At 36.2% G+C, this 26,635-nt stretch overlaps 1 protein-coding gene across 1 annotated transcript; it reads right to left on the bottom strand.

Annotated features, from left to right (window-relative positions):
• Positions 1-3,211: 3,211 nt before the first annotated feature.
• On the bottom strand, positions 3,212-24,655 carry LOC145031198 (myosin-6-like). Its single transcript, XM_078979713.1, has 36 exons — positions 24,521-24,655; positions 24,252-24,395; positions 24,023-24,168; positions 23,538-23,916; positions 23,302-23,451; positions 23,087-23,223; positions 22,842-22,988; positions 22,640-22,741; positions 20,612-20,669; positions 20,402-20,503; positions 20,283-20,320; positions 20,069-20,195; positions 19,804-19,974; positions 19,039-19,170; positions 18,853-18,962; positions 18,707-18,767; positions 17,564-17,741; positions 17,269-17,474; positions 7,980-8,099; positions 7,806-7,904; positions 7,511-7,717; positions 7,275-7,414; positions 7,091-7,202; positions 6,978-6,998; positions 6,820-6,885; positions 6,560-6,730; positions 5,977-6,117; positions 5,652-5,867; positions 5,479-5,577; positions 5,329-5,399; positions 5,069-5,168; positions 4,933-4,989; positions 4,198-4,254; positions 4,002-4,082; positions 3,786-3,913; positions 3,212-3,555 (listed from the first exon to the last, which is right to left on the bottom strand). Exons 1-36 carry the CDS (start codon positions 24,653-24,655, stop codon positions 3,441-3,443), a joined length of 4,524 nt encoding a protein of 1,507 aa, XP_078835839.1. The 3' UTR covers positions 3,212-3,440.
• Between the last annotated feature and the right edge of the window lie 1,980 nt (positions 24,656-26,635).

Here is a 26,635-nt window from a genome sequence, read left to right as displayed (position 1 = left end):
AGGTGAGGCGCAGGCTCCAGACTGCACAAAGTCGGAAGAAAAGCTATGCCCACAAACGCCGTTCAGACCTGGAGTTTCAGGTCGGGGACATGGTTTTCCTGAAAGTGTCACCTTGGAAAGGCGTCATCCGATTCAGGAAGCGAGGCAAGCTGGGCCTTAGGTATATCAAGCCTTTCAGGGTTTTATCCCGGGTGGGCAAGGTAGCATGTCGGCTGGATCTGCCCGCCGAACTCAGTCAGATCCACAATACTTTCCACGTCTCCCAGTTGTAGAAGTGTCTGGTGGACGACTCGTTGGTGGTGCCCCTAGAGGATATTCAGGATGATGACAGCCTGAACAACATTGAGTGGCCTGTGGCGATCCTCGACCGAAAGTCGAAGGATCTGAGGAACAAGAAGGTCGAGCTAGTGAAGGTGCAATGGTAGTACCGGAAGGGCTCGGAGTAGACGTGGGAGCCGGTGGAAGAGATGATGGAGCACTATCCGGAGCTTTTTCAGGGTTGAGCAGCAGACTTCAAGGACGGAGTCTAAAATAAGTGGGGTAGATTTGTAGCACCCGATTCCTAGTATGTATTTTATTCAAGTATTTTTCACATTTTGGAATGGACTCAGTGAGTTGAAGGCCCAATTCGTCGAGTAGAAACGAATTGGACCCGGGGGATAAGTGGAAGACTCGTCGAGTCGGCAGTAGGACTCGACGAGTAGACCCTGTCTGGACAAAACACTAATCCAAGGGTTTTTACCCTATTTAAACATCTTATTCAGCCTCCCTCGTCCCCTATGCTCTCAGAACACTGCACATTAAACCTTAATCGTCTTTGGTGAAGATCTGAGGCCTCTTTGGTGGATTTTGGTGGTTGGTGATCATAAGAAGGAAGGAAAAGCTTGAAGAACCAAGAGGAAATCAGAAGATCCTGAGTTTGTGTTGCATCTATAGTTATTTGGAGGTATAAAGTTTATACCTTGCTCATTCATGTTATAGATCCCTTTTTGGAGTAAATTAGGGCTTTAAGGAGCCATTTTTGGTGACCAACTATGAGTGCAACCACGATAGAGGCTAAGACTCTAGATCCAAGGTCCTTAGGGGACTACAAGGCATAAAGTGGCTGACTTTGGGGCCTTAGAAAGCCCCATGCATTTTAAGAGTTTCTTTTAGAAACTTTTGAGCTTATTCTCCCATGCATGCACGTAAAGTTTGTAACTTTACGTGCTAGATCGATCTTAGGAGCCTAGATCTATCTTTTGGACAAGAATTGTACATCAGAAATCGAGAAACAAAACTTGAACAGCCCGACTCGGTGAGTTGTTCTTGGGACTTGACGATTCCGAGGCTTGACTCCCCTTTTCTGTTAGGATTCAAAGGAACCCAGTAAGTCTTAGAATGCCTTAGAGGGGTCCGGGGGAGTTACCTAACGCATTGGACTTAGCCATAGACCTGGAGTTCATAGGACTCGACGAGTGCTTGAGCAGAATCGGCGAGTCCAAGGCAATCTCCCAACTTTTAAATATAAACTCGATGAGTTGTTCATACAACTTGGTGAGTCAAGGATAGGACTTGTTTGTAGGACGAGGATGAACTCGACAAGTTGTTCATACAACTCGGCTAGTCGGATGAAGGTTCATTGAGGTTGTTTTAGAAGGAGAACTCGTCAAGTCATAGCTAAACTCGACGAGTAGATGCATGAAGAATGATAGATGAAGGGTAGGAACTTGATGAGTTGGAGGCGCAACTCGGAAAGTCAAGTCAACTGGAAGTTGACTTTGACTTTGACTTTGACTTGGTCAGGGGTAAAATAGTCATTTTACCCTAAATACAGTTATCAATGTCTGACTAAGTGTTTTATGAGAGTTATAGCCGGAGGACCACGAGAGCAGTAATCCGACATCTGCAGATCAGCTTTTCAGCAGTCAGCCTTATGAGGTGAGTTACCTTCCAGTAGCGGTGGGACTACGGCCACAATGCCGACCCATCAGTAGGAGTTGTATGTTAGATGATTGTTTTTGTGATGTCATCTAGGTTTTTTACGACCTGATATGTTATATGCTGGCATGATATGTTATATGTGATAGTAGTAGAGTTCGATTGTTAGGACCGAAGGGTAGGTCAGGCACCCCAGATACGTCTGACACTAGGTGATGATGTGTTTATATGTTGGCATGATATGTTATATGTGATAGTGGTAGTAGGAAGGGAATAGTCCCCAAGTTCGGTTGTTAGGACCGAATGGTAGTTCGGACACCCCAGATATGTCTGATAGTATGTTTATGTTATGATATTCGTGATAGTAGCAGTAGGGGTGGAATAGTCCCCGAGGGTCGGTTGTTAAGACTGACGGGTAGGTCAGCACCCCAGAATGGCTTGACACGGGTAGGTCGGCACCCTAGAATGGCCGTACCGGGTAGGTCGGGCACCTCAGAATTGCCCGACAGTATATATGCTATGTGATTGTATGGTATGTGGTATGAAGGGGGAACTCACTAAGCTTCGTGCTTACAGTTTTCCATTTTGTTTTAGGTACCTCTTCAGCGAAAGGGAAGGAATCGACGCGGTAGCTTCACATCATACACACACGTTGGATTTCCGTATTATGAGATTCTTAGGAATGTACTCTGATTCATTTTACTTTTGACAAAAATGGTTTTTATGGTGGCATGTTTTAGATTATTGACATATTGGTTGTTATATGAGTTATCATTATGAATGTTTATATCGATGGTTTTAGATTATTGACATATTGGTTGTTATATGAGTTTCCAAAACACGCTTTTTTCGGGTCATTACGGTCCAATTTCACATTCTCCCCATTGACCAGAGACAAATCTAGATCAACAATTGGACATTAGCAAACATCCAGTGGTTCATATTCAATGAATTGAGCTTGGGACTAATTACATTTGATTAATACCCAAACTTTTTTGCATCACATGGACTTTCTCTCAATCTCTCATCTATGTAAGACAAATACTCCTCTCATCCTTGTTATCGAAAATAACCTAAAAATTTGTTGTCATGTTCATTGTAGTAAAGTGCCATATGTAACAAACACATCATAAAGAACTTTTTACAATTTAAGTTAAATGCAGTCAAGTGCCATATGTAACAAGCACATCATAAAGCACTTTTTACGCTTCAAATATATAGACTTCTTTTCTAATCTTGATGGGGATTTGGATAGTTAAATAGTTACTCTTCCCGCTAAAAAAAAAAGAAAGAAAAAAAAAACCTAATCTCATAGAACAAATTAATAAAGTTACCATGGGTCAAAATGCATCACTCCCCTTCTATACTCTACCTGAAAAGACCTACGGATTTTACAGATCTAACCTAAAATTAAGGATGCTTTACACCCAGGGCAGTGGATGCTTAAACAATAAAGAATAATCTACCTACATCTATGAAAAAAAAAATTGAGCAATAGGTGGATGTACATTATGGCAGCATTACTCCACTAAAAATTTGAATTCTGGATTTTCTACGAGGGGAATAGTAGGTTTAATCTCTGCAAAATCCTTCTCATGGAAGAAGCCCATAAGATCATCAACTGAAAACGGTATGCTGCATACATGAAAAACAGCAGTTCAATCATACTTGTTAAACATTATCATATAAAATTTTCCATAAAATCCCAGTGCACATATCCTAATGCACATTGGAATTGGAATTCGAATTAGGTCCCAATCTATATTTGAATTGAAACTCCAGAACCCTCCTTTGTTTTTTAACCCTTGCTGCATAATGTGTTCAACAATATGAGTATCTACAGTTTAGTGTGTTTTATTGCTTACCTGGGATCATCATTCAGCAAAAAGGAGTTATGTTCATTTGAGTCATCATAGGAGTTACTTTTATCATGTGACATTTTCTTTTGCTTTTCCTCTTCCTCTTCTATTTTATTATGTAAGGCAGTAATAACCTGTATACAGGTAACAGGGTGATAAAGGGTCATCAAGAACAAAACATAAAAGCAAAATGATAAGCGAGTTTTATAGTTTTGTTCTTACTGAGGCATCTACGCCTGGAGTATGGTAATTGTCATCCCAGTAGTGTGTGCAAATTCTGTGAATTTGATAAATATTTAAAACCTGAAACAAAATGCGTCACTTGTTTATTCCCGAAAAATAAAGAAAATGTCATATAGATACTGAGTCAACTCATACATGAACATATAATCAGCAACAAGATCAAGGGGAGACTTACAGAGCATAGATCATTTGTGAGGTCATTGTAGGTAATTCTGGACTTTTGGTGTATGACCTGCACAATGTAAATGGTAAACTTCCAAATACAATGATAAGTTGCGTAAACATCAAAGACGATGTTTTTCATATTCACTATGCCAGAATTTTGATACGTCGTACTGGACTCAGTCTTGTACTGATTTTGGCATGCATTGGACTAGGACTAAAATTAATGTCAATAGGACAAAAGATACAACTATTTTTCCCACCCAAAAAGATAAGGTGGGATAGGGACTCTCGTTTGTGAAAATGACATGAATGTCCTCCTCATCCTCATCATGAAAAATAGACCTAGAAAACTTTTCCAATCCCGTCATGTACTTATTATGGCAATTTTCCATGACGAAGATGATGAGGGCATTCACGTCATTTGCACAAACGAGAGACCAACAGAGAGTCCCTATCAAACCAAAAAAGTTGCAGTTTTTGTCCCTTTGACACCAATCGCAGACTCAGTTCAATGTACATTGAACACAGGACAACTTTTTGTTATGTCCTCTAGTTACAAATGGGGCCTAAAGGAATTTATACGACCTATCATAATAAGGATTAAAAAGCATACCGATAATAAGAAAGTTTAAATTCACAGAATTATGATAGGAAGGAAATTTAAATTTAGAAAAGGTGTACATATCATTAAGGTTGCATTTGTAGTAGTTTCTAAGAAACAATATATAGAAAGTTAGAAACATACCAAGAATCCAACTGCCTGCCTTACATGCTTAAGTTCATCCCATGCCGAGTCTGAGTACTGATTTAGTGGAATTAGTTAGTTAGGACCACGAACTCTATATTCAACAAATATAGAAAGTGTCTAAACTAATGAATACCTCTTCTGTGACATGATTACACCAAAGCTCTAACTCAGCTAACCCTGCTTTCACATATTCCCCATGACTGAAGGTGCATTTTTCTTTACGTAGAAGAAGGCTAAGGTTCCATAGAAAAAACAATTATAAACTACTAGTTGATAAAATAGGTTAACTTGGATACTTAGATTCATAGTATTCATAGATGACAGAATTTTAAAGATAATAAAATTGGAAGATGAACGAGTTGCTATCAAGAGCAGGTAAACTATCAGCTCTACCTGTTGAATAGTTGTACATTGATGTAAAAGAAAACTTGAGCGAAGATCTTCTGATCAAGAACACTTGGAACCTGAGATAATCATGTTTGATGGGATCAAAACATGAATAATAACATTATTAAAAAAAAAAAAAGAAATAAGATCACATACGTTGTATTCTTCCAAAGTATGTAACATGCCATTTAGGCATTCAATGATGTTTTGCCAACGAAGAGATGGAGGAATGTGTTCATCTGACGATTTTCCTGTCTGTTATGTTAGAAACATATAAAATCAGCACTATCACTTGCCATTTAATACAAAAACGCATTATAATTTCAAACAATTGATCCACAATTTAAACAAAAAAAAAAAACTAAGTTTACCTCGATAAAATATCTGAGATGAGTTGACAATTCCTTCTTCAGATTATCACGAACTATTCCATATATTTTTTCAACATAAGCAGTTAGTTGCTGCTTGAAAAGTAAAGCTGGGTACTTTGCATCTACATGGCGCACTATTTCAAGGTCCGAATATGATGGGGATTTGCGAAAACTCTAGAAAATATCAATTACAAAATAGTTCATAACCACCATATTACAATTATTAAAAAGTTCATAAATAAAAAATCATTTATGAATAAAATGGTTAAGTATAACTCAGTACTTGTGCCATTCTTCCAAATATTGATGTTGGCTGAGGAGGCCTATGAGCACCTGCTCCAGAACTTAAAGTCTTCTGAAGCAAAAACAGCAATGAAGATGTGGCAGAGAGCCAATAAGACATATGCTTATTGTCTTCCTCTTTCTGGGAAAGACAATGCACACACAACATGGAAGTTTATTCAGTAACAGTTAGAAATAATAAGTAAATACACTTGGAGTATTTGATTTTTTTTCTTTTCTTCTTTTGTTTTAGAATGTAGAAAAGTGTGAGTTAAATGTTCGGAGAGTGTGGGTGTAATTAGAGGGATTGGCTTGAGAGATTTGTCTATGTGATTGTAATGATTTATAGTATAGTGAATTGTTCTCTTTGAAGGCTTGTGGTTTGTCTCATGTTTTGGAGTTTTCAACGTATGTTATTCTTTTCGAATTTTCTCTATTATTTGTCATTGGGTGGGTTGTTTGGAATCTTTGAGACCAATTTCCCAACAGGGACCCCAATATATAAGTATAAAAGCAATGGCAACAACTGTTGAAACTTCTGCATTTTGGAGAAACATGCTTATGTGTTCCTTGTAACATCTCACCTGTATTGCAGAACCAAAGACTGTGATAAGTCGGTCAAATACATTAGTTTTTTCTTGTTCAAAAAGTTTCCAGTGGATAAGACTTTTGTATATGATATATGTGACAACTGGTTTTCCATTACTGAACCCAAGATCTTCTGTAGATACTTTGATAAGAATATCAACGTTTTCCTGTACCATAGACATATAGAAATATAAAAATTTAGTCATGTTGTTTTATAAAAAAAATATCGGTTATGTTATGTTACTGAGACACATACACGCTGCTTGTCAATAACTGATTGCCTCAGTGAACTATCAAATCTCTTCATAGGTGTTCCACTTTCCTGTAAATTATGGAATTTGTCTTTTAAATTATCTAAGTAATGTATATAAGACACCTTTTGGAAAGTTATAAGGATTGGATCTTCCGACTTACAATGTTACCATTCTCTGGACCCTGAAAGGTTATGATAAATAAAATAAGGTAAATATTTTTACAAAAAGTATATATAAGGTTGTTATATTATACATTGTCGCATGTTAATTAACCTTAGATGAGAATGAAAAACGTCCCGACATCCTTTTCGAATTTGATGAATTCATGAGTCTTCGTCTCATAATCTGCTCCTCAGCCTCCATCTCGATTATTTTTTCTTGAAGACTAAAGCAAGAAATTAGTTACTACTTTAGCTTCAGATAGTCAAACATAGTCAAAGTATATTGCTTTAATAACCTTTGCACTGTGAGTTTCATCTCAATTATCCTTTCTTCTGCTTCTGTTGCCTGCTTTAATCTCTCTTCACTTAATTTGTTGCTCTCTTCATACTTCTTTTCTATTTCATCAACTTTCTGTTCCAGTGAACTTACTGTGCCCTGCATTTTTCCCAAACAAGAAATCAAGAATTTCTGGTGATCAGGGCACATTTATAAAACTAGAAAATTAATTTGTATGACTTGATAAAAATCTACCTTGAGTTCTTGATTTTCAGTAGTGAGCTTATCGACTATCTCCTTGTTTGAAGCTCCATCAACTTCACGAAATTTTTCAAGTTCCAACTTTGCAGCTTCTCGTTCCTTCGAAAGCAGTTCTTGTGTTTGTTGAGATTGAGCTTCCATTTCTTTTAAAGCATTCTCAAATTTCGCATGTTCCTGATTTTTACTTTCCTCCAAATCGGACTACAAAAAAAAAGTATATGAAATGATAAGAAAAACAACATATAAGTTCATCCCATATTTTCTGTAATCTACTCAAAATGGTAGTTACTCTAATGCGCTTCTCCACTTGTAATCGCCAGGTCAGCTCTTCAACTTCCTTTTCGAGTTTAGTTTTGGCTTCTTGTAGAGCACCAGTTTCCTTTGCAGCCTGCAGAGGAGAAAGTATTCTTAAGCTTGCAAAAAATAAATTAAATTAGGATTTAGAAAAATGAAAGATGGTTACCATTTTAAGTTTCCTTAGTTCTTTCCGTGCGAGTCTTGATCTCCAGAAAGACTGAGTCTTTATTGCTGCTTTCCTCAGTTTACAATAACGGATGCGGGCCACATATTGTCGACATTGTCTCTGAAAGTTACCATAGATTTGGTATCATTTAAATGAAAAATTATCATAAAAAAAAATTTGTATCATATACTTCAATAATAATTCTGACACACATAGTTGAGGTGATCGCAAATAAAAGTCTATTGTAGCGATAATTAATTACAAGTGTTAAAAGCAAGAAATAGCAACATACTTTTATTTAATTGTTTATAATAACACCCTACTGTTAGTATAGTTTAGTTATGTTTATATTTATCCTAATCTAGAAGGTACCTATGTGTAATATTTATCTCTATATATAGAGATATCTATGTACATCATATCATACAATCAACATACAAGATACCGTGGGTTCATTATGGTTCATGCCAACACCTTTCATCGTATTGTTCATCAATCTTTTACCAATAGTCATGGCCTACTCGACAATTTCAGCATAACAAAGAAAACCTCCCAAAACTCCCACAAGTTTTGCCTTGACACTTGGCCCAGCCAACTATGGTTACTGGAAGGCCATGATTCACCCATTCCTCCTTACACTCTTACACCTACGGATTCCATTGTTATCCCAAATCATATCCAATGATGCACATGTTCATATGTTGACTATTTCAACGAAGCCTCCTTCCATCATGTCAATAGTGTAGCTGCTCGAGATCTTTGGTTATCCTTAAAACAAACACATGAACCTCACTCATCTTCTAGAGAATATACCTTGAGATGAAAGGGGAATTAAAAATCGACGTCTATTTGAATCATGTACTAGAATATGTTGTTGTACTTGTTGCCATTGGTGGACCTATTTTAAAGCATAAGATCTAGTTGTGCTTACCATCTCTCGTCTTCAAGAAGAATACAACGGTCTAAAATCCACCAACATTGTGCGGCAATTCCCTATTGCATTTAGTGAACTACAAGCCCTATTCAACAATCATGATTACATATTTAGGAAAACTTGTGCTTCCTCCCCATCTACCCATGCAAGCTTTTCATACCACTAGCAACAATCTTGGTGACTCTCTTGGATCCTTCCTCTTTATGGCTTCTCAACTAGGTCTTATTGCCTCCGTCCTTGGTTTTCATTTGGTGCCTACCCTGCCTTCCGGATTTGCACCCTCCACCCTTCAAGCTTCCTACGGCTATCAACAACCCAGCAACAACAAATATGGTAATCACAGATGTGGAAACTATCGAGGAAAAAAATCAAGGTCGAGGTGATGATCGACAATTCAATTGGGTCTCTATTCAAAACACAGTTTATCGTACTTGCAATATTTATTCGTACCAAGCCCACTTCCATTGTTGATAGCCATGCCTTCTCTTTTTCCTCCCGGACTTGGTTTCCGGACACCAAAGCAAACAGCCATGTCATGCTTGACTTTGGGCATTCACAATCCATTGATCTCTAAGGAGTTCAATGGATTGCCACATCACTGCCACATTAGCATTTCACTTTTTATTTAACTATACTCTTTAACATCCACACACCATTGAACCCTACAAAGTTTAATGGATTTCTATATTTGGTTTGAAATTTAATTGAAAAGGAAAAGATTAAATCCATTGAAGCACTCAATGATCATGCAACTCTCTCATTCAACTCTCATCTATGTCATCACTCACACTCCATTAAACTTCTGTTCAATCCTAATCATCATCTATTCAACTCTTATTAAACTCCCATTGTGGATGCTCTTAGAAAGCATTGATCACTTGCAAGCCAAAGATGGTAATGTCGCTCTCCATGTTGGTGATGGTAAGGGACTTATATTTTATACTGGTTCCTTAAAATTTCACTCACCACACAAAATCTTTTTTTTGTTCAAACAAAAGTTCTTGTTAATCATGACTTTTTTGAAGTCCATTTAACTTTTTTTGTTTTGAAGGGTGATTCTACATGTTCTCCCTTACTCGTGGGCCCGGCGAACATTGTTTCTATTCAATTTATCTTCCTTGGCTTCATTCGATCCACAAAGTCATTTTTCTGTTGTTCATGCATCATGTACTCTCTGCCACATGCATCTTGGCATACGTTTTTTATACCTCTTGTCAAATAAGAAAATTGTGAACCTCCTTAACCTGTTTCTTCTTTTCGAAGCAATAAATTTTAAATTTGACGTATTGTGACGTTTGAGACCATGCACCTACTTTATCTTTTGATGGTCAGCTATGTTTTTATGTTATGTGTTGATCATCATTCTCAATACATGTGAATTTTTCCAATCGCTTAACAATGAGATGTCTGTAACACTTTCAAACTCTTTATTACCATGGTTGAATGCCAATTCATAACCAAATGTAAAAAAGTTCAAACTGATTTGGGCGGGGGTTAAATTTCGCAATCCCCCTCTTTTTTCTCATCTCTTGGAATTGTTCACCGTAGATCTTGTCCTCATACCAATGAGAAAAACGGATTTGTTGAATATTGTCATTGATACGTCGTTGAAACAAGCCTCACACTACTCATTGAATGTCCCTCTGCGTTTTTGGCATCATGTCTTTCATACAACCGTCTTTCTAAATTACATGTCGTCTCATACATAGACACCCAAGTCACCCTTTAAACATCTCTTTAAGTGGCCCAGTCTACTCATTTCTTTGGTTATTCAGATGTCACTGCTTCCCCATCTTCGGTCATACAATCGCCACAAGATGGATTTTTGATCTGCTCATCTATCTTTCTCGGGTATAGTCCTTCACATCATGGCTAGCATTGTTTTGACTTATCTACGAAGCAACTTTACATTGTTTTCCATATCACTTTGTTGAAGACAATTCCCACTTTATAATTAATCAAGCACAATCTTCACCCTTACCTACAACCTACAAACTCCCTTACATCTCCTTGAAAACACCTCACATTTTGCCTTTACCAGATTCCCCCAAACCTAATCCTCAAAACTAGCCTATTGTGGGTCTTCATCGTCTATCTTTATTCCGCTGAGCACAATAATGCCCTCAAGTATCGTTTCTGCATTACTGACTTCCATAACTCAACCCTTATCCTCACTACCACTACCCTTATTTTTGTTGAACACGACTCTTTTATATGGGAAACAACAAGACTTTTATTATGACACTTAAGAAGAACTTACACTTTGTGAGACTACTACACACTTTGCTTTCTTTGAGGCTTTCTTGGATGGTTTGGAGCAAATGAGCTCCATACCTATTTATAGGCCTCTTAGGAAGGTTCTAGATACTAGTATACACTTACTACATACTAGATAACTCTAGAACTATCTAACATACTCTATATGCTTCCATATGTTTCTAGAATATTCTACCATGTTCTGGAGAGGTCTAGGTTGCTCCAGTGTCTTCTAGAATGATCCATATCCTTCCAGGGTCTTCCATGTCGTTCTAGAGTATTCTAGACTCTTCCGGTATATTCCAGAGTCTTCCATAGTCTTCCATAGTCTTCCATAATGTTCTAGAATCTTCTAGAGCATTCTAGAACAAGCTAAAGTCTTCTAAATAATATTTGTTTTATTGGGCTAGTGATGATCTTTAACACTCCCCCTCAACACTAGCCCTCATTCTTCGTACCATGTTAAGCTGACAGCGAAAACCTTCACATTTTCCAGTACTCAGCCCTTTGGTGAACAAGTCTGCTATTTGATTATCGGTCTTGATCTGCCGCATCTCAATTTCTTCCATCAAGACTTTCTCTCTGATAAAGTGATAATGCACTTCCACATGCTTTGTTCTAGCATGAAATACTGGATTTTCTGCCAGCCGAATTGCAGACTGGTTGTCACAGTGAAGTGGTACTGCATAGTCAACTTTTTGATGTAAGTCCTCCATTAGGAGTACCAACCATGTACTTTCTTGAGCTGCTACGGCCGCTGCTTTGTACTCCGCTTCCGTGGTTGACAATGATACTGTTGGTTGTCTTTTACTACACCATGATATTGGTCCCGACCCAAGCTTGAACACATACCCAGTGGTTAATCTTCGGGTATCATGGTCTCCTTTGACATATCTCAAGATCCGTCGGGCAGCATCCAAATGAGGTTTCTTCGGACTTTGCATGTATCGACTCATAACTCCAACTGCATAAGCAATGTCAGGCCGAGATAAAGTTAGGTAGATAAGACTACCTACTAGTTGTCGATACATCGTTCCATCGTCCAACTCTTTTCCTTCATGAGCACATATCTTGGCATTTGGCTCTATTGGTGTTGATATTGGCTTACACTCCAACATGCCAAACTTTTGAAGTATATCTCTTGTATACTTTTGTTGGCAGAGAAACAACCCTTCTTTTGTACGATCAACTTCTAACCCCAAGAAGTGTTTAAGCTCCCCCAGCTCTTTCATTTGGAATCGTACCAATAGATTTTCTCTTCTTTGATGGATTTCTCTTTCGTCATCCCCGGTGATGATCAAGTCATCCACATAAACCAACACAATTTCCAACTTCCCTTCTTTTTCTTTGATGAACAGGCTTGAGTCTGCATGTGCAACTAAATAATCACTTCGGGTAAGAAATTCAGCAATCTTACCATACCAGGCTCTTGGTGCCTGCTTCAATCCGTAAAGAGCTTTTCTCAACTTGCACACATGATTGGGATTAACTTCATCCTCAAATCCCTTTGGTTGGTTCATGTAGATCTCCCGATCTAATTCTCCATGCAAGAAAGCATTCTTCACATCCATCTGCCATAATTTCCAGTCTTTACTAGCCGCAAGAGCTAGCAGCACCCGTACAGTAGTTATCTTCGCCACTAGACTAAATGTTTCATCATAGTCCAATCCATATTGTTGTGAGAACCCTCGAGCCACCAGACGAGCCTTGTATCTCTCAATTGATCCATCTGGGCGACGCTTTATTTTATAAACCCACTTGCAGGAAATGGGTTTTAAATCTCTTGGTCTTGGTACTAGTTCCCAAGTTTGATTCTGCTCTAAGGCTGTAACTTCTTCTTCCATCGCCTTCTGCCAAGCTTTATTCTTAATTGCTTCTTCATATGTCTCCGGCTCTTTAACACCGTCTTCTAAAATGGCCGCATTAGCATACTTGGGATTAGGCTTTCGGATTCTTTCCGTCCTTCGAAGTTGTGGAGGCGGCGGCTCCCTTTCACCGGCATCACTTGTTTGAGAGACTTCTTGCTCAATGACATCAGTGTCGCTCGGATCATCAGGTGTATCAACACTTGACCAAATATGTGCAGTTTGCTCCCCCATCTTTTGTTTTAAAACTTCTTCAATATTTTCCGAGTCTGGTAGTACTTTCTTCTCTGAGGACCACCATGAAGATGCTTCATCGAACACCACATCTCTTGAAGTGTAGCATCTTCCACTTGTTGGATCACAACATCTCCACCCTTTTCTTTGATTGTCGTATCCAACAAATATACACCTGACTGCTTTCTTGTCAAACTTGCTACGTAAATGACTAGGCACAAATACGTAGCAAACGCAGCCAAATACTCGGAAGTAGCTAACAGTAGGTTTCATGTTCCATAGTGTCTCAAATGGTGAGATGAAACCTAACCTTGGTTGGGGAAGTTTATTGATCACATGGGCAGCAGTTTGCATTGCTTCAGCCCAAAATCTTCCTGGGACATTCTTCGCGTGTAGCATGCTTCGACAAATTTCTGCAAGATGTCGATTCTTTCTCTCAGCTACACCATTTTGTTGAGGTGTGTTGGCACATGTGAATTGATGACGTATACCACATTCTTTTAGATAGCGATTGAATTCTTCTGAGGTGTATTCTCCTCCATTGTCTGAGCGTAGACACTGAATCTTCTTTCTCACTTCTCCTTCGACCGTTGTCTTGAATTCTAGAAACTTTGAGAATGTTTCAGATTTTTCTTTCATGAAGAAAACCCACACATATCTCGAATAATCATCAATGAACGTCACCATGTACCGCATCCCGCTAACTGATGTCTGCTTGACTGGACCGAACACATCTGAGTGAATTAACTCTAGTGGCTTCTTTGCTCTAAAATTTGACTCCTTGTATGACATCCAACACAAACAACATCTGTTTTAACTTCAAGTTGAGGTAAGCCATTGAGCATGGATTTCTCCATTATTACCTTCAACTTGTGATAACCAACATGTCCCAGCCGTGCATGCCATAGATCTGCTGTCTCATTCTTACGAGTCTTATCTACATAGGCAGACTCTGCGGAGAGCACATAAACAGACTCCACTCTTCGTCCTTCCATTGTTGGCGTTTCTGATATTTTAAGATCTCGATAGACCTTCACATCTTGTGGGCCAAACAAGACGTAGTTTCCTGACGATGTTAGTTGCGATACCGACAACAAGTTCTTCTTCATACCTGGCACGTGATACACATTATGTAGTGACACCATGTCAGATTTATTACCAGGCATGATCGTCGTTTTTCCAATCTGAGCAATTGGAAGTCGTGCATTGTTGGCTGTAAGTACCATGCGACCCCCTTTGTACTCCTTCACGTCTTGTAGTTTGTTCTGATCGCCAGTCATGTGATTGGAGCATCCTGAATCAATGATCCAGTCATTTTCATAGTTAATACGCTCTCCCATCATTGTCATGAGTGCCAACTCGTTTTCTTCAATGGCACATAATGCCTCAGCATCCCATTCATCCTCTATTTCCTTTTTGGAAGTTACTACATTGCTTTCCACAGACTTTTTCTTTGACCAACAATCCTTGGACATGTGACCCCACTTTCCACAGTTGTTGCAGTTGCCTTCGAACCTCCTCCCCCGAGAACTCTTATTGTCGGTCTTTTGAGATCTCCATGGTTTTGAGGTTCCTTGCTGACTCTTCCCTTTGTCAGCATTTTTGTATCCTTCTTTAGAAGGTGGTTTGAAATTCCTCCGACTTTTACTTGTGTAGAGTGCTTCTTCTTCACTCTTCAGCGTGATGCCTCCCATTTGCTTAGCCATAGCTTCTTGGCTGGCCAACAAATTCTCAAACTCTACAAGTGATGGTTGAGCGGGCCATCCTTGTACAGCAGTAACAAAGCTTCTATATTCCGGCCTCAGTCCGTGGATAATGATTCTCTTCATTCGAGCTTCTACAATGATGGATTGCGGATCTAGTTCAGTAATCTCCCGACATATCGACTTGACCTTGTGGAAATATTGAGCAATCGTCATGTCACGTTGTGAGATTGATAATAGCTCGTTCTCCAAAAGTTGTAGTCTCGTATCATTCTTCTTTGAGAAAAGCGTCACAAACGTGTCCCAAGCTTCTTTCGGGGTGTTCTCATCCCGAATATGCTCCAACATCTCTTCTTCGATTGTGGTCTTCAAGGCAAACATTGCTTTGCCTGCTTTGATTTTCCATTTGCGCAAAGCACCATTAACGTCTTCCTCTGGTGGCGTAGTTTCGCTTCCACCAACGACCTCCCATAGATCTTGTCCTTGTAAGTAGGACTTCATACATGTTTCCCACGTTTTGTAGTTGTTGTTGTTGAGTTTCTTGATTCCTCCGACGACTTGGAGATCACCCATCGTGTTGGCAGTACCTCGGTAATACCAAACAAGCTAGTTTCGACACTAAACTTGCAGAGTCACAAACTACTCACGATACAACGAGAATCACTCGTTCTCACTATCAAGAAACCTTGCTCTGATACCAGATTGTTGAACACGACTCTTTTATATGGGAAACAACAAGACTTTTATTATGACACTTAAGAAGAACTTACACTTTGTGAGACTACTACACACTTTGCTTTCTTTGAGGCTTTCTTGGATGGTTTGGAGCAAATGAGCTCCATACCTATTTATAGGCCTCTTAGGAAGGTTCTAGATACTAGTATACACTTACTACATACTAGATAACTCTAGAACTATCTAACATACTCTATATGCTTCCATATGTTTCTAGAATATTCTACCATGTTCTGGAGAGGTCTAGGTTGCTCCAGTGTCTTCTAGAATGATCCATATCCTTCCAGGGTCTTCCATGTCGTTCTAGAGTATTCTAGACTCTTCCGGTATATTCCAGAGTCTTCCATAGTCTTCCATAGTCTTCCATAATGTTCTAGAATCTTCTAGAGCATTCTAGAACAAGCTAAAGTCTTCTAAATAATATTTGTTTTATTGGGCTAGTGATGATCTTTAACAATTTTGACGTCCTTCTCATCTTTGACAAAATCCCAAACAACATGTTCCTTTCAACCAATCCTCTCATCATGTCAGTATCTCTCCCACTCCACTCACAGAGCCTACTTCATTTATGATCACCAACAAATACCCCGAGTAGCGCAAGATAGCCAAAAAGTATTTTGTTCTCATTACAAATGGCACCTATTCTCTACTCTCTAGTTCCCCATGTCCTTAACACTAATGTTGTTGATTGCAAGTGGGTTACAGGACAAAACGATGATTTTACTTGGTACAAATCCAAGTTCGTTGCCAAGGATTCAGATAAAAAGACTGATCCTTCATTCTTTAATTTCCAATGTAAAGGAACCCTCCTATTTATGTTGGTATATGTTGATGACATCACACCAACATCATCGTTAATAGCATGGCGGCTATCAACCACATTGTTCATCAACTCATCAAGGCCTTTTCCATTAAAGACTTCAGGTCACTTAACTACTTATTGGGTCTTAAAACTGTTCTTTACAGCTCAAATGTCATACTTTCCTAAAGGAAATACATCTTGGAACTTTTACAATATGTTGGCCTTTCTCAGTCCAAACCCATATAAATTAGGTAGATCTTTCAAAGTACAATGTCCTAATAATAAAAATTACAATGTTATAATTGGGTAGATTTTTCAATGTACAAGGCCTTAATAAGAATAATGTTGTATGTAATAGAAATAAATTACATTAGGATGCTATAATAGACAGATAAACTAAAGTATGTTGCTATTCATACATTTTTTAGCTAATTAGACTTTTCTGACTTTAATCCAAGCTTATATTATTTCCTAATATAAAGATTATATATCCCAGTAAATTAGAATAGAGATTGTAAATCCTTCTAGATTAGGTAATGGTTATTTAATATCTTGATTTCACGTACATGAATGTATATTAGAGTCACAATATTGTTTCCTTATTTGTTGATCATGTGGCCAAATATAGATGATGCTATAAAACACTTGGGTTAGTATGCATTTATAATTTTAACAAGCCTCATTTTAAGCCTAATACAAAAGAAAAGTGAAGAAAAAAAAAACTAAAGATTTGATAGTCATGGTACGAATTCCAAAATACCTGAAGAATAATCGCTGCGTCTTCTGTCTTTTTATTTCGATATTCATTACGTGCAGCCATTCCACGTATTGCACTTTGAATATTAATAGCTGAAGCAGATAAAGTTTTGTAAGCTTTCCTCTTAATAAACATGCGTCCATCTTTCTGAAGTTTAACAGAAGCAACGTCTCTCCTTCTGTTCTCATAACGGTTGCGTCCAATTTGTCCTGAAGTTATTTATTAAAACATTTACTTTATTAAGGTTAAACATTCAAGTTCTTATTTTAACATATACGGATGATACACCGGTTTATACCTCTACACACAGCTTGTATATGTATTGATGATTGTTTTAATGAGTTGTACTTCTTTTGTGCAGAATGGGTTAAAAATTTTCTCTGGACTTTGCTTGCAGATCTTCCCAAAACCTCACTTCTTCGAGCATCTAGTTCTGCCATTTGACCAGCTCTCAGAAATACTTTTGTTTTACCAATCTGCAAAAATATTGTCATGTCATGTCATATTAAGCACACATAAACTATAACATTGGCCATAAATATTTTAAAAGTTTATAAATAGGTCCCAACTAGCTTTATTTATTTATTTAATCTATACATTTTTAAATTATTTCATGAAACAACATTAAAAAAAAAAAATTTTTAAAAAAAAAAAATACCTATACCTAATTATAACAATTAGTTTTTTTATACTAGTACATGCGGCCAGTTTTATATTTTTCATTTTATAATAAAAGTTTCACAAAACATCTTTGCTTTTTTTTATAAAATTAAAAATGAAATTAATATGGGAAAATTGCAGGAAATAGCAAGGTACTTTATTTTCATTATCAATATAGGCAATGTACCTTATTTTTATCCATAGTAGCAATATACTTACATTTCTAAGCCAGTAATAGCAATATGTAATATGAAACTTATAAAATTACGTTATTTATGTAATAGCAGCATACTTCTATTCCTATTCTTGTAATAGCAATGTGCTTAAACTTCATTACCAATATTAACGATAAAATATAGTATGTAGTCTAACAACGATAAGCTATTTAAAAGTGTCAAGTTACATATTGCTACTTTGGGTAAATAAATGAAAGTACAGTGATATTATTGATAAATATATGAAAGTGTATTACTATTATGGTTAAGGAAATGTAAGTACATTGCTATTATCGGTAAAAATTAAATATATTCTCGACATTCATAATGATAGTAAATTACATTGCTCTTTTCTGCAATTTTCCCAATTAATCTCAATAATATTCAATATTGATCTCATTTCAAACATATTAACAAGACATTTTTAATGGCCTAATTCGTTGTATACTATGTTGTGTATTATTACGTAACTAAAAACTTTTAAATAACACAAGATAGGTAAAATGAATGATGATTAACTCATTTGTTCTCATATGTGGGCCTCATGAAAAAGGAGGGTAAGGTACCTGATAACCTTGAAGATTTGCCTTCTCTATAAGCAACTTTGAAGTCTTGATATCATCATCGCTATAGGATGACATGCAAATTAATACAATAGATACTAAAAAAGGAATAGTATTTAGAAAAAAAGTTTATACAACTATACAAGTACCTTTTTTTTGCAATTTCAGGTGCAAATATTTTGAAGCGGCTAATAAATTCTTTAAAAGGTTTGCGAGTAGGAAATCCAGCCATACTGATCCTAATTGCCTCCATAACTCCCTGTAATGACATAAATGATCACTTTATGAACATGTATATGCATATGATAGATTATAGATCGGAGGTGTTAACTTACACCACAACGTAGTTGTTGAAGTATGTTTTGATTCTCGAAGATAGAAGGCTTTAAAAGATTGTTGGGTTTCACACAACGAATGTAATGTGGCTCCGTGTGACTCAGTGTCTCAAGCAATTGTGTTAATTGTGACTGCAAATGTTTCACATTAGAAATTAAACTGAACAGAAAGAAGTAGATTGGTGTATTAAGTAAATTAAATAGGGTTGTTCAGTATTTGGATAAAAAGGAATTGGACAATTGGACAATTTGGATTAGACTCTATGGTTCGGATATTTAGATTTCTGGATTAGTTTGGACCAAAACCTACTAAACACTTTGGATTTCAGATTGCTTTTGGTTACCAAAATGAGAACCGAAGAGTCCAAAAAACTGAATATCATATTTATTTATATAAATATATTTTAATTATGTATAATTTCAAAAACCAAATAATCATTTGTTTGAATATTTGGTAATTTTTTATTATTCAGGAAGTTACTAGATAAATAAACAGAAAAAGTAAGAGATATTTTTAAAGTAAATATAAGTATACAAAAAAATTATGCTACCATTGTTTGGAATGTCTCTTAATTAGTCTTCAAAACGGAATCTGTGAAAAATAATTCAATTTAATTGTAATTTGGTTGGTTCATATCATATTTTAATTTAGTTTTAACTATTCGGATCCAATTTTTGAAAACCGAAATCAATTCGATTCACTTGATTGGATCAGTTTAAACTGATCCATTGAAACAAACACCCCTAAAATTAAGAAAACTATACCTTAAACCGTGAACCTATTGATGAAAACTTTGATGTTTTGGATGACTCTTCTGCTAGAGGTGGGAATAAATTTGACACAAAGGTGCACTTTGAAGCACTTAAAAGTGCTTGTTGTTCTGCAACTACATAGTCCTTGTTTTTATCCAAGAAAAACTCGGTTTGATATGTGACCTGAATTCAGAAATTTTTTAAAAATATATATATAAGAGACACTTATTAATTATTGATATCACCATGTTGAATATAGGGAAGTAAAAATACATACCTCACCAGCATAATGGTCAATGGTAAATGCTGAATTAGAAAGCTTTGGCTTTTGAAAACGTTTATTATCCTTGAATGTTTGGTAAAGCTTTTCAGCAAATGTTTCATGTGTAGATCTTGGAAACATGCTGCATATAAATTATACATTTTAAAGGTTAATTCTAGAAATGAAAAGACTACAGAAACATATAAAAATTAGAAAAATGTCTACATACCAAGCCTCATCCAAAAGAGCAAGGATTCCTCCAGGTTTCTAAAGCAATCAAAAACTCAGTTAGAATAACAGTAACATTCTCAAAGCACAATCCAATATTAAAGATCTTCTAAATTAGACCTTCTCAATGAGATCTAGAATATCTTGATTGTCCACAAACTCTATGTAACTCCAATCGATTTGCTCTTTGGTATATTCTTCTTGCTCCATCTTAAAAACATGCTGATGAAATGAAATTGATACACCCAAAATCATATCAGATTATTATGGTTGCTTCATAAACTAACATCTCCATTGAATAATTAGTAGTTTTTATTTTATTTGACAAACCTGATTAAAATGTTGCTGAAGTTTCTCATTAGTCAGATTGATACAAAATTGCTCAAAACTGCATTGGGTCGTTATTAATTGAGTTAAAATAGTATTCAAAAATATCAAGATGATAAATCCAGCAAGAAAATATTACATCAAAAAAATGTTTGTTATGCTCTGCCACAAATACAGTCAGCAGGATATATAACATGATAGATCAGAAATAAACTTAGGAGTTGTTAAATAAAAAGAAATATGAGTTCCATGTAAGAATTTATTAATGAATAATATTTATTATGCTCTACCACAGATACACAGTTAGGGTTCTGTATTTTCTAAATACAAAATTATTTATATGATACATTAGGAGGTTATCTATTTATAGCTACTAAACTCCTAATTAAAAAACAAGGACTTATCTTAATGCTATGTTTATGTCTAAAGATCAAACCTAGTTAATAAAACTACTCCGAACTAGCTGGATAAAACTCAAATTACTCAAAACATAATTCTATAAATGATCCTACACTCCCCCTCAAGATGGATATATAGATCAAACATATCCAGCTTGCTCTTCATTGTGTTGAACTTGATTCTTGATAGAGATTTAGTGAGTATATTGGCCACATGAAAATTTGTTGACAATGCCCATTATAAAATCATTATCCGGCCTTATATGGGACAAATGGATTAAGTTGTTGACCAGTCGTTGGTATCTCCCTTTATCCACAAATAAGTCAAACATGTATTTCCTTTGGGATTTCTGCAGGTTTACATCTTAGTAGGCTGGTTTCTCTCAATAAGTCAAACATGTATTTCCTTAGTGATGATAACATTCCATGCCTAGACCTTGCAATCTCCATCCTGAGAAAATACCTTAACCGACTAAGATCTATAACTTTGAATTCCTTTCCTAAGATGGCTTTTAACTTATCGAGTTCTTATAAGTAGTTGTCGGTCAGGATGATGTCATCAACATAGACAACCATAATTGCCTTATGTCCATCATATGAGTGTTATAAAATTGGGTAGAGAAATTGACAGGATTAAAGACAAACTTCTCGAGCATGTATCTTCCAAGATTTATACCATACACTTTCTTGAAGTATTTGAATATTAATCTTCATATTTAAAAGGATTAACTTGGGGTCAAATCATTACTGTGTATGACTCGTTAGACTCTATTGAGGAGCTCCACAACATCTGGCTCAAGGAAACCGAAAGTATCAAATGCAAAAGGTATAAACGTGAGTGTTGATTTTTCATGCACGCTTTTTCATGTTTTGCCACTTTGCAAGAGGCAGATTTTAAAGCAACTTGTCCATAGTGAAAATCCCACTCTCCAAGCTCACAAGATAGGAAACCCCTGTTAGATCCACACATGTGTGCTTCCCTCCAGCACCCAAAAACTAAAACATCAGTTGGTGTAAGTGTTGATCTTCCTTCCAACGGGTCAGTCAGAAAGTTCACAAGTGCTTCTTTCTTGGCAAAAACCAAGACACATCTAAATATGTCGAAAAGAACATCACTAACAAGATCGTGTCGGTACTTAAAACCTGGGAGCTCTTTACAATGAACTACAAGCTCCCTAAAGGAGTCCAAGCATGCCTTGCGACAAACAAGGCATGTCTCATCAACTGGAAATAAAGGGACCAGAAGGTGATACTTGAGGATAGCACGATACTTTCTTCTCATCTTACTTCAGAGGATATGTATGCTGAAGGCTTGAAAGTTGTTTGGTGCCAAGATTCTCCCTCAAATCATTCGATTCTCCTAGATGAAGATCTTGTAGCAGACTTTAAGACTCAAAGATGGTGAGTTGTTGTCTATGTTTGAGAAGATCTTGTTACTAAACTAACCCTAAGCCTATTCTTATCTCTAAAGATAAACCTGACTAATAAAATGACCGCTAACTAACTGGATGATAATCAAATTACTCAACACGAGTTATCTATAAACTTCTATGAAAACCAAAGGCTTTCAAGCAGTGGTCTGCAAGAAATAACCTGTTCATATGATGAAAACAAAAGCGTACCAGTTAAGCACCTGTTTGTCTTGAAACTTTCGAATCCATAGATGTCCAGAACTCCAATCAAGGATTTTGACTCGGGATCTTGACCAATTGACTCATTAATCCTTCCTACAATCCTGATTCACACAATATATACATGTGCTATAAACCAGACCAAAAAAAATTAAAGAACATGATTATTATACAATAACAATTGTCCATTCAGAATAAGCATACCAGTCAAATAGCCTTGAATAAACAATTTTTGCCAAAGCATCTCTATTCACAGCTGCAGCAATTGGATCAAGAGACTTTTTTATGCTCTCATCACGTGTTACAATTACACGCTTGCAGAAGGAATCTTCAAGAGCCTCTAAATCACACCTATTAGGACATACAATGAGATATATAATGAACACATTTTGTATGGAACTAAAATAAACTAAATAAGGAAAGAAAAAAGAAAAGGAAAAACTAGTTACTTGAAAAGTTCGGCTGCAGTTTTCATATGAAGCTTAGATTGATCGTCTTTAGGTTTAGATGAATCTGGTTCATTGCCTTTAGTAAACTCAATATTTCCTAAATGGAGAATTGCAGCCACAATACGGAATATCGCCTCCTATAAGAAGAAAGAAATATTTACTTAATGTATTTTAATCGGGTGACTTTATGAATATTAAACAAAATATATTAGTACCTGTTCATCATGAGTGATACCAACAACATCCATAGCCTTTCTTGTAGCAATATACTCTTTAGCCTCATCCACTCCAGTCAATTCAAAACAATTTGTTTGATTAAGGTAATGAAATGACTTAGCCTTTCCCAATTTATACTTTTCAGTCACCTGAAATGATGGAATAACAAACCGATTACAAATGGAGCAAATTAATTCCTAAACATCAAAACAACAATTAAACTAACTACATTTACCTCAGTAGGTGCAGCACAGATCATGTAAAAACAATGGTAATTTCTCTCAGGATCCGAAACTTGACAAACACGTGATCTTTCCAGCAAATATGTTCTTATTGCAGCTCCAGATATTTTCCCACGTTCATTAAATTGAATCTCCACAAACTTACCAAAACGACTCGAATTATTGTTTCTAACAGTTTTTGCATTCCCAAATGCTTCTAAAACAGGATTTGATTCAAGAACTTGTTGTTCCACACTCCTTTGTCCTGGAGCTGGAGGGCGACCTCCCATATATGCAAGATACTGCATAAGATTTTTTGTGCTTTCTGTTTTTCCTGCTCCACTTTCTCCACTAACAAGAATGGATTGACTTATTCCCTCATTAACCATTTGTCTGCATTCATACAAGACATTCATCATTCATTCATGAATACAACATTTTTTGGGCATCAGTAATACATAATTATGTAATTATGAAGAAAACATATGCTACTACATGCCTGTATGAAGAATCGGCAATAGCATAAGGATGTGGACTAAGTTCCCCAAGACCTGCCCCTTTGTATTGTTCCATCATATGTTTGTCATATAAATGAGGTAATCTTTTGAAAGGGTTCACAGCTATCAATATATTGCCTGTGTAAGTCTGGAAAACAAGAACATAGGTAAATTTTATATACAAGTTTTAAAGGGTTGTTTATAACGAAATTGACACATATATATACTTACGTAAATTTCATCCATATTGTATCGACTTTTTAAATTCTGAAGAACACCAGGCTCATGGAGATAAGCAAGTTTTGTCATATCATCTACTCCACATGGAGGAGCTTCAGGATCTTTAGGGTGTACATGGGCTGAAGTAGTGACAACCTACAAGATATAAATGTGTCAAAAAACCATGAAAAAATACTCTAATTATTTTGTTTTTATATATAAAAGTGATTGTTATAACAATGTGAGAACACATGTTGCAAGAAAAAAAAAAAAAAACGTACGTCTTTTCCTGATGAAAGCTTTATCTTAATATCTGCACCTTTGATTTCCACAACATCACCATCAATCCAAGCTATCTCAGGATCCTCAACCCAAACTTGAGATCCAACTATAATATTGGATGCAACAGCCTGCATGATAAATGCTTTCTGATAAGGGAATCATATTCTTTTTATCTAGTTGAGTAGATTAACTGTTCATATATATTTCGTGAGCATTAGGTAATAATGTGTGTATAGCCTGGAGAAGGGAATGCATTATGCATATAGTAACAAACACAAGTATCAATTAGAAGAATAGTGATTAGCACATCAGTGAGTTCTATACGATGCAATGCAAACTTGTGGAATGTCATTACGCTTCCATAGTCATGATTGATGATTCAAAAGCTTAAAACGCCATGGGGAACATGAACATTGGATTAAGCAATAATGATGGTGACGATGATGAATAAAAACCCTTACCATTTCGGAAAATGACAAGAATCCAAAGCAGAAAAACCCTAATCTTCCTTCTTCAAAGCAGCAAGGTCGGCAAAAACCACCCTAGGTTTCCTTGCTTGGATAATTTGACAATGTACGTAAATGTACAAAGATCTAATAATATCCGGATAGCTCAAAGTCTGCTTAGTGTTAATCAAATCCTAATTGAATCAATAAAAACGTAGAAATCATGGGAAAGGGGATGTTAATGGAGAATAGTGTATAAAGATTAGGGAAATGTTGCAGAGGCTAAGAACAGTGATGAGACCAAGATTATTGGAAAAAAGACCTCCGGCAACGTTTCCGGCGATCCCTACATTAAGATTGTCGGTTCTTGTGCTACGTAATTCTCTGAATCTCACTCCGACGTCTTTGGGGTTTCTTTTCTCTTTTCTGTCGAACGACGAGGAGCAACCAAAACGAAGGTGCTAACGACTTCCTATTTCTTTTTGCCCCATTATGCCCTTCTCGTGGGGATTCTGTTTTCACTTGCTTCTGCTTCCTATCACCACAATTTACAGCAAGACCCCCTCGTCTTATGTTTTTTATAGTTTTCCCTCATAACTTCCAACATAACATGCATTCCTCATCTTATGTTTTTTATAGTTTTCCCTCATAACTTCCAACTTAACATGCATTAGTCTCCTGTGATATCAAGATTCCAAAGTCTCAAAGACTTAGCCTTTGATATTATAGAATATCCCATTGGAATTTTGTTACTAGAAACAATTCCATAGTAATGAAGGTTCAAATTTAAGGTACACTACTTGAACACTTCTCTTGCATTAAAGTTTCCAACTCATACTTTTCAACCATTTCTCATTATGAAAACATTTTCATATTTTCATATGACTATCAATTCTGATCAAGAACCATCTGAGTCCAGAATCATGTCACTATGGTCCACCTAAATTAATATTACACTTCTAATTGTCTACAAGCAAACACTCTTTTAGTATAACTTAGAATGTTCTTGACAGTTATTTAACAACTATAGTCACACAAAATTCTAGTCCTTTTTCTCACAATGCTCTAAGCATTTGAAAAATTAGAATAAGTGAATATTATAACATATATAATCAATCATATTCGACTCATTATATCTTATATAGGGATTTGATATATGTTCAATCTCTTGCTATAATATTTCCACATATTGAATTTCCTTGAACCATTTCAACATGATATTCATATAGGATTATGACTAAGTTCTATTAAACTATACAATCTAAACCTTTATATTCAAAAAGAAGTAGGAGATCATGACTCCAAGTTTATGTCCAATTTGGAACTTGGTGATGAGAATTCTTTTCGCTTGGTTAATCATGAAAATACCATAAGCGATATCATAAGAATCAAATCCACAATTAATATTGCTAATATTAGAAATGTAACGAACACTTTCATAAATGTCATTGCAAGGAAATAAAATATATGGAAACAAGATAAACCAAAATGTCATTTTTATTGAAAATAAACGAAAAGGTGGAACTTGTCCTTACAATGCATAATATGGAAACTATGTTTATAGGCATCTCCGAAGAGTAATAGCAATCTATTAAATTATCCTAACTCCTTAGTAGTATCTCTAGATTCTTATCTTCGAACCATATGACCAAAGTCCATTTCTCATGA

This window comes from Lactuca saligna, chromosome 2 (assembly GCF_052625555.1).
Source record: "Lactuca saligna cultivar CGN05327 chromosome 2, ASM5262555v1, whole genome shotgun sequence".
NCBI lineage: Eukaryota > Viridiplantae > Streptophyta > Magnoliopsida > Asterales > Asteraceae > Lactuca > Lactuca saligna.
This window is presented reverse-complemented; position numbering and strand designations above follow the sequence as displayed.

Coding starts and splice junctions, on each gene's coding strand:
- LOC145031198 (XM_078979713.1), bottom strand. CDS start 24,655: ATGCAGGCTGTTGCATCCAATATTATAGTTGGATCTCAAGTTTGGGTT. Junction 18,963..19,038: donor TTCAACAACTACGTTGTGGT/GTAAGTTAACAC, acceptor ATGTCATTACAG/GGAGTTATGGAGGCAATTAG. Junction 7,905..7,979: donor AACTAAGGAAACTTAAAATG/GTAACCATCTTT, acceptor TCTCCTCTGCAG/GCTGCAAAGGAAACTGGTGC.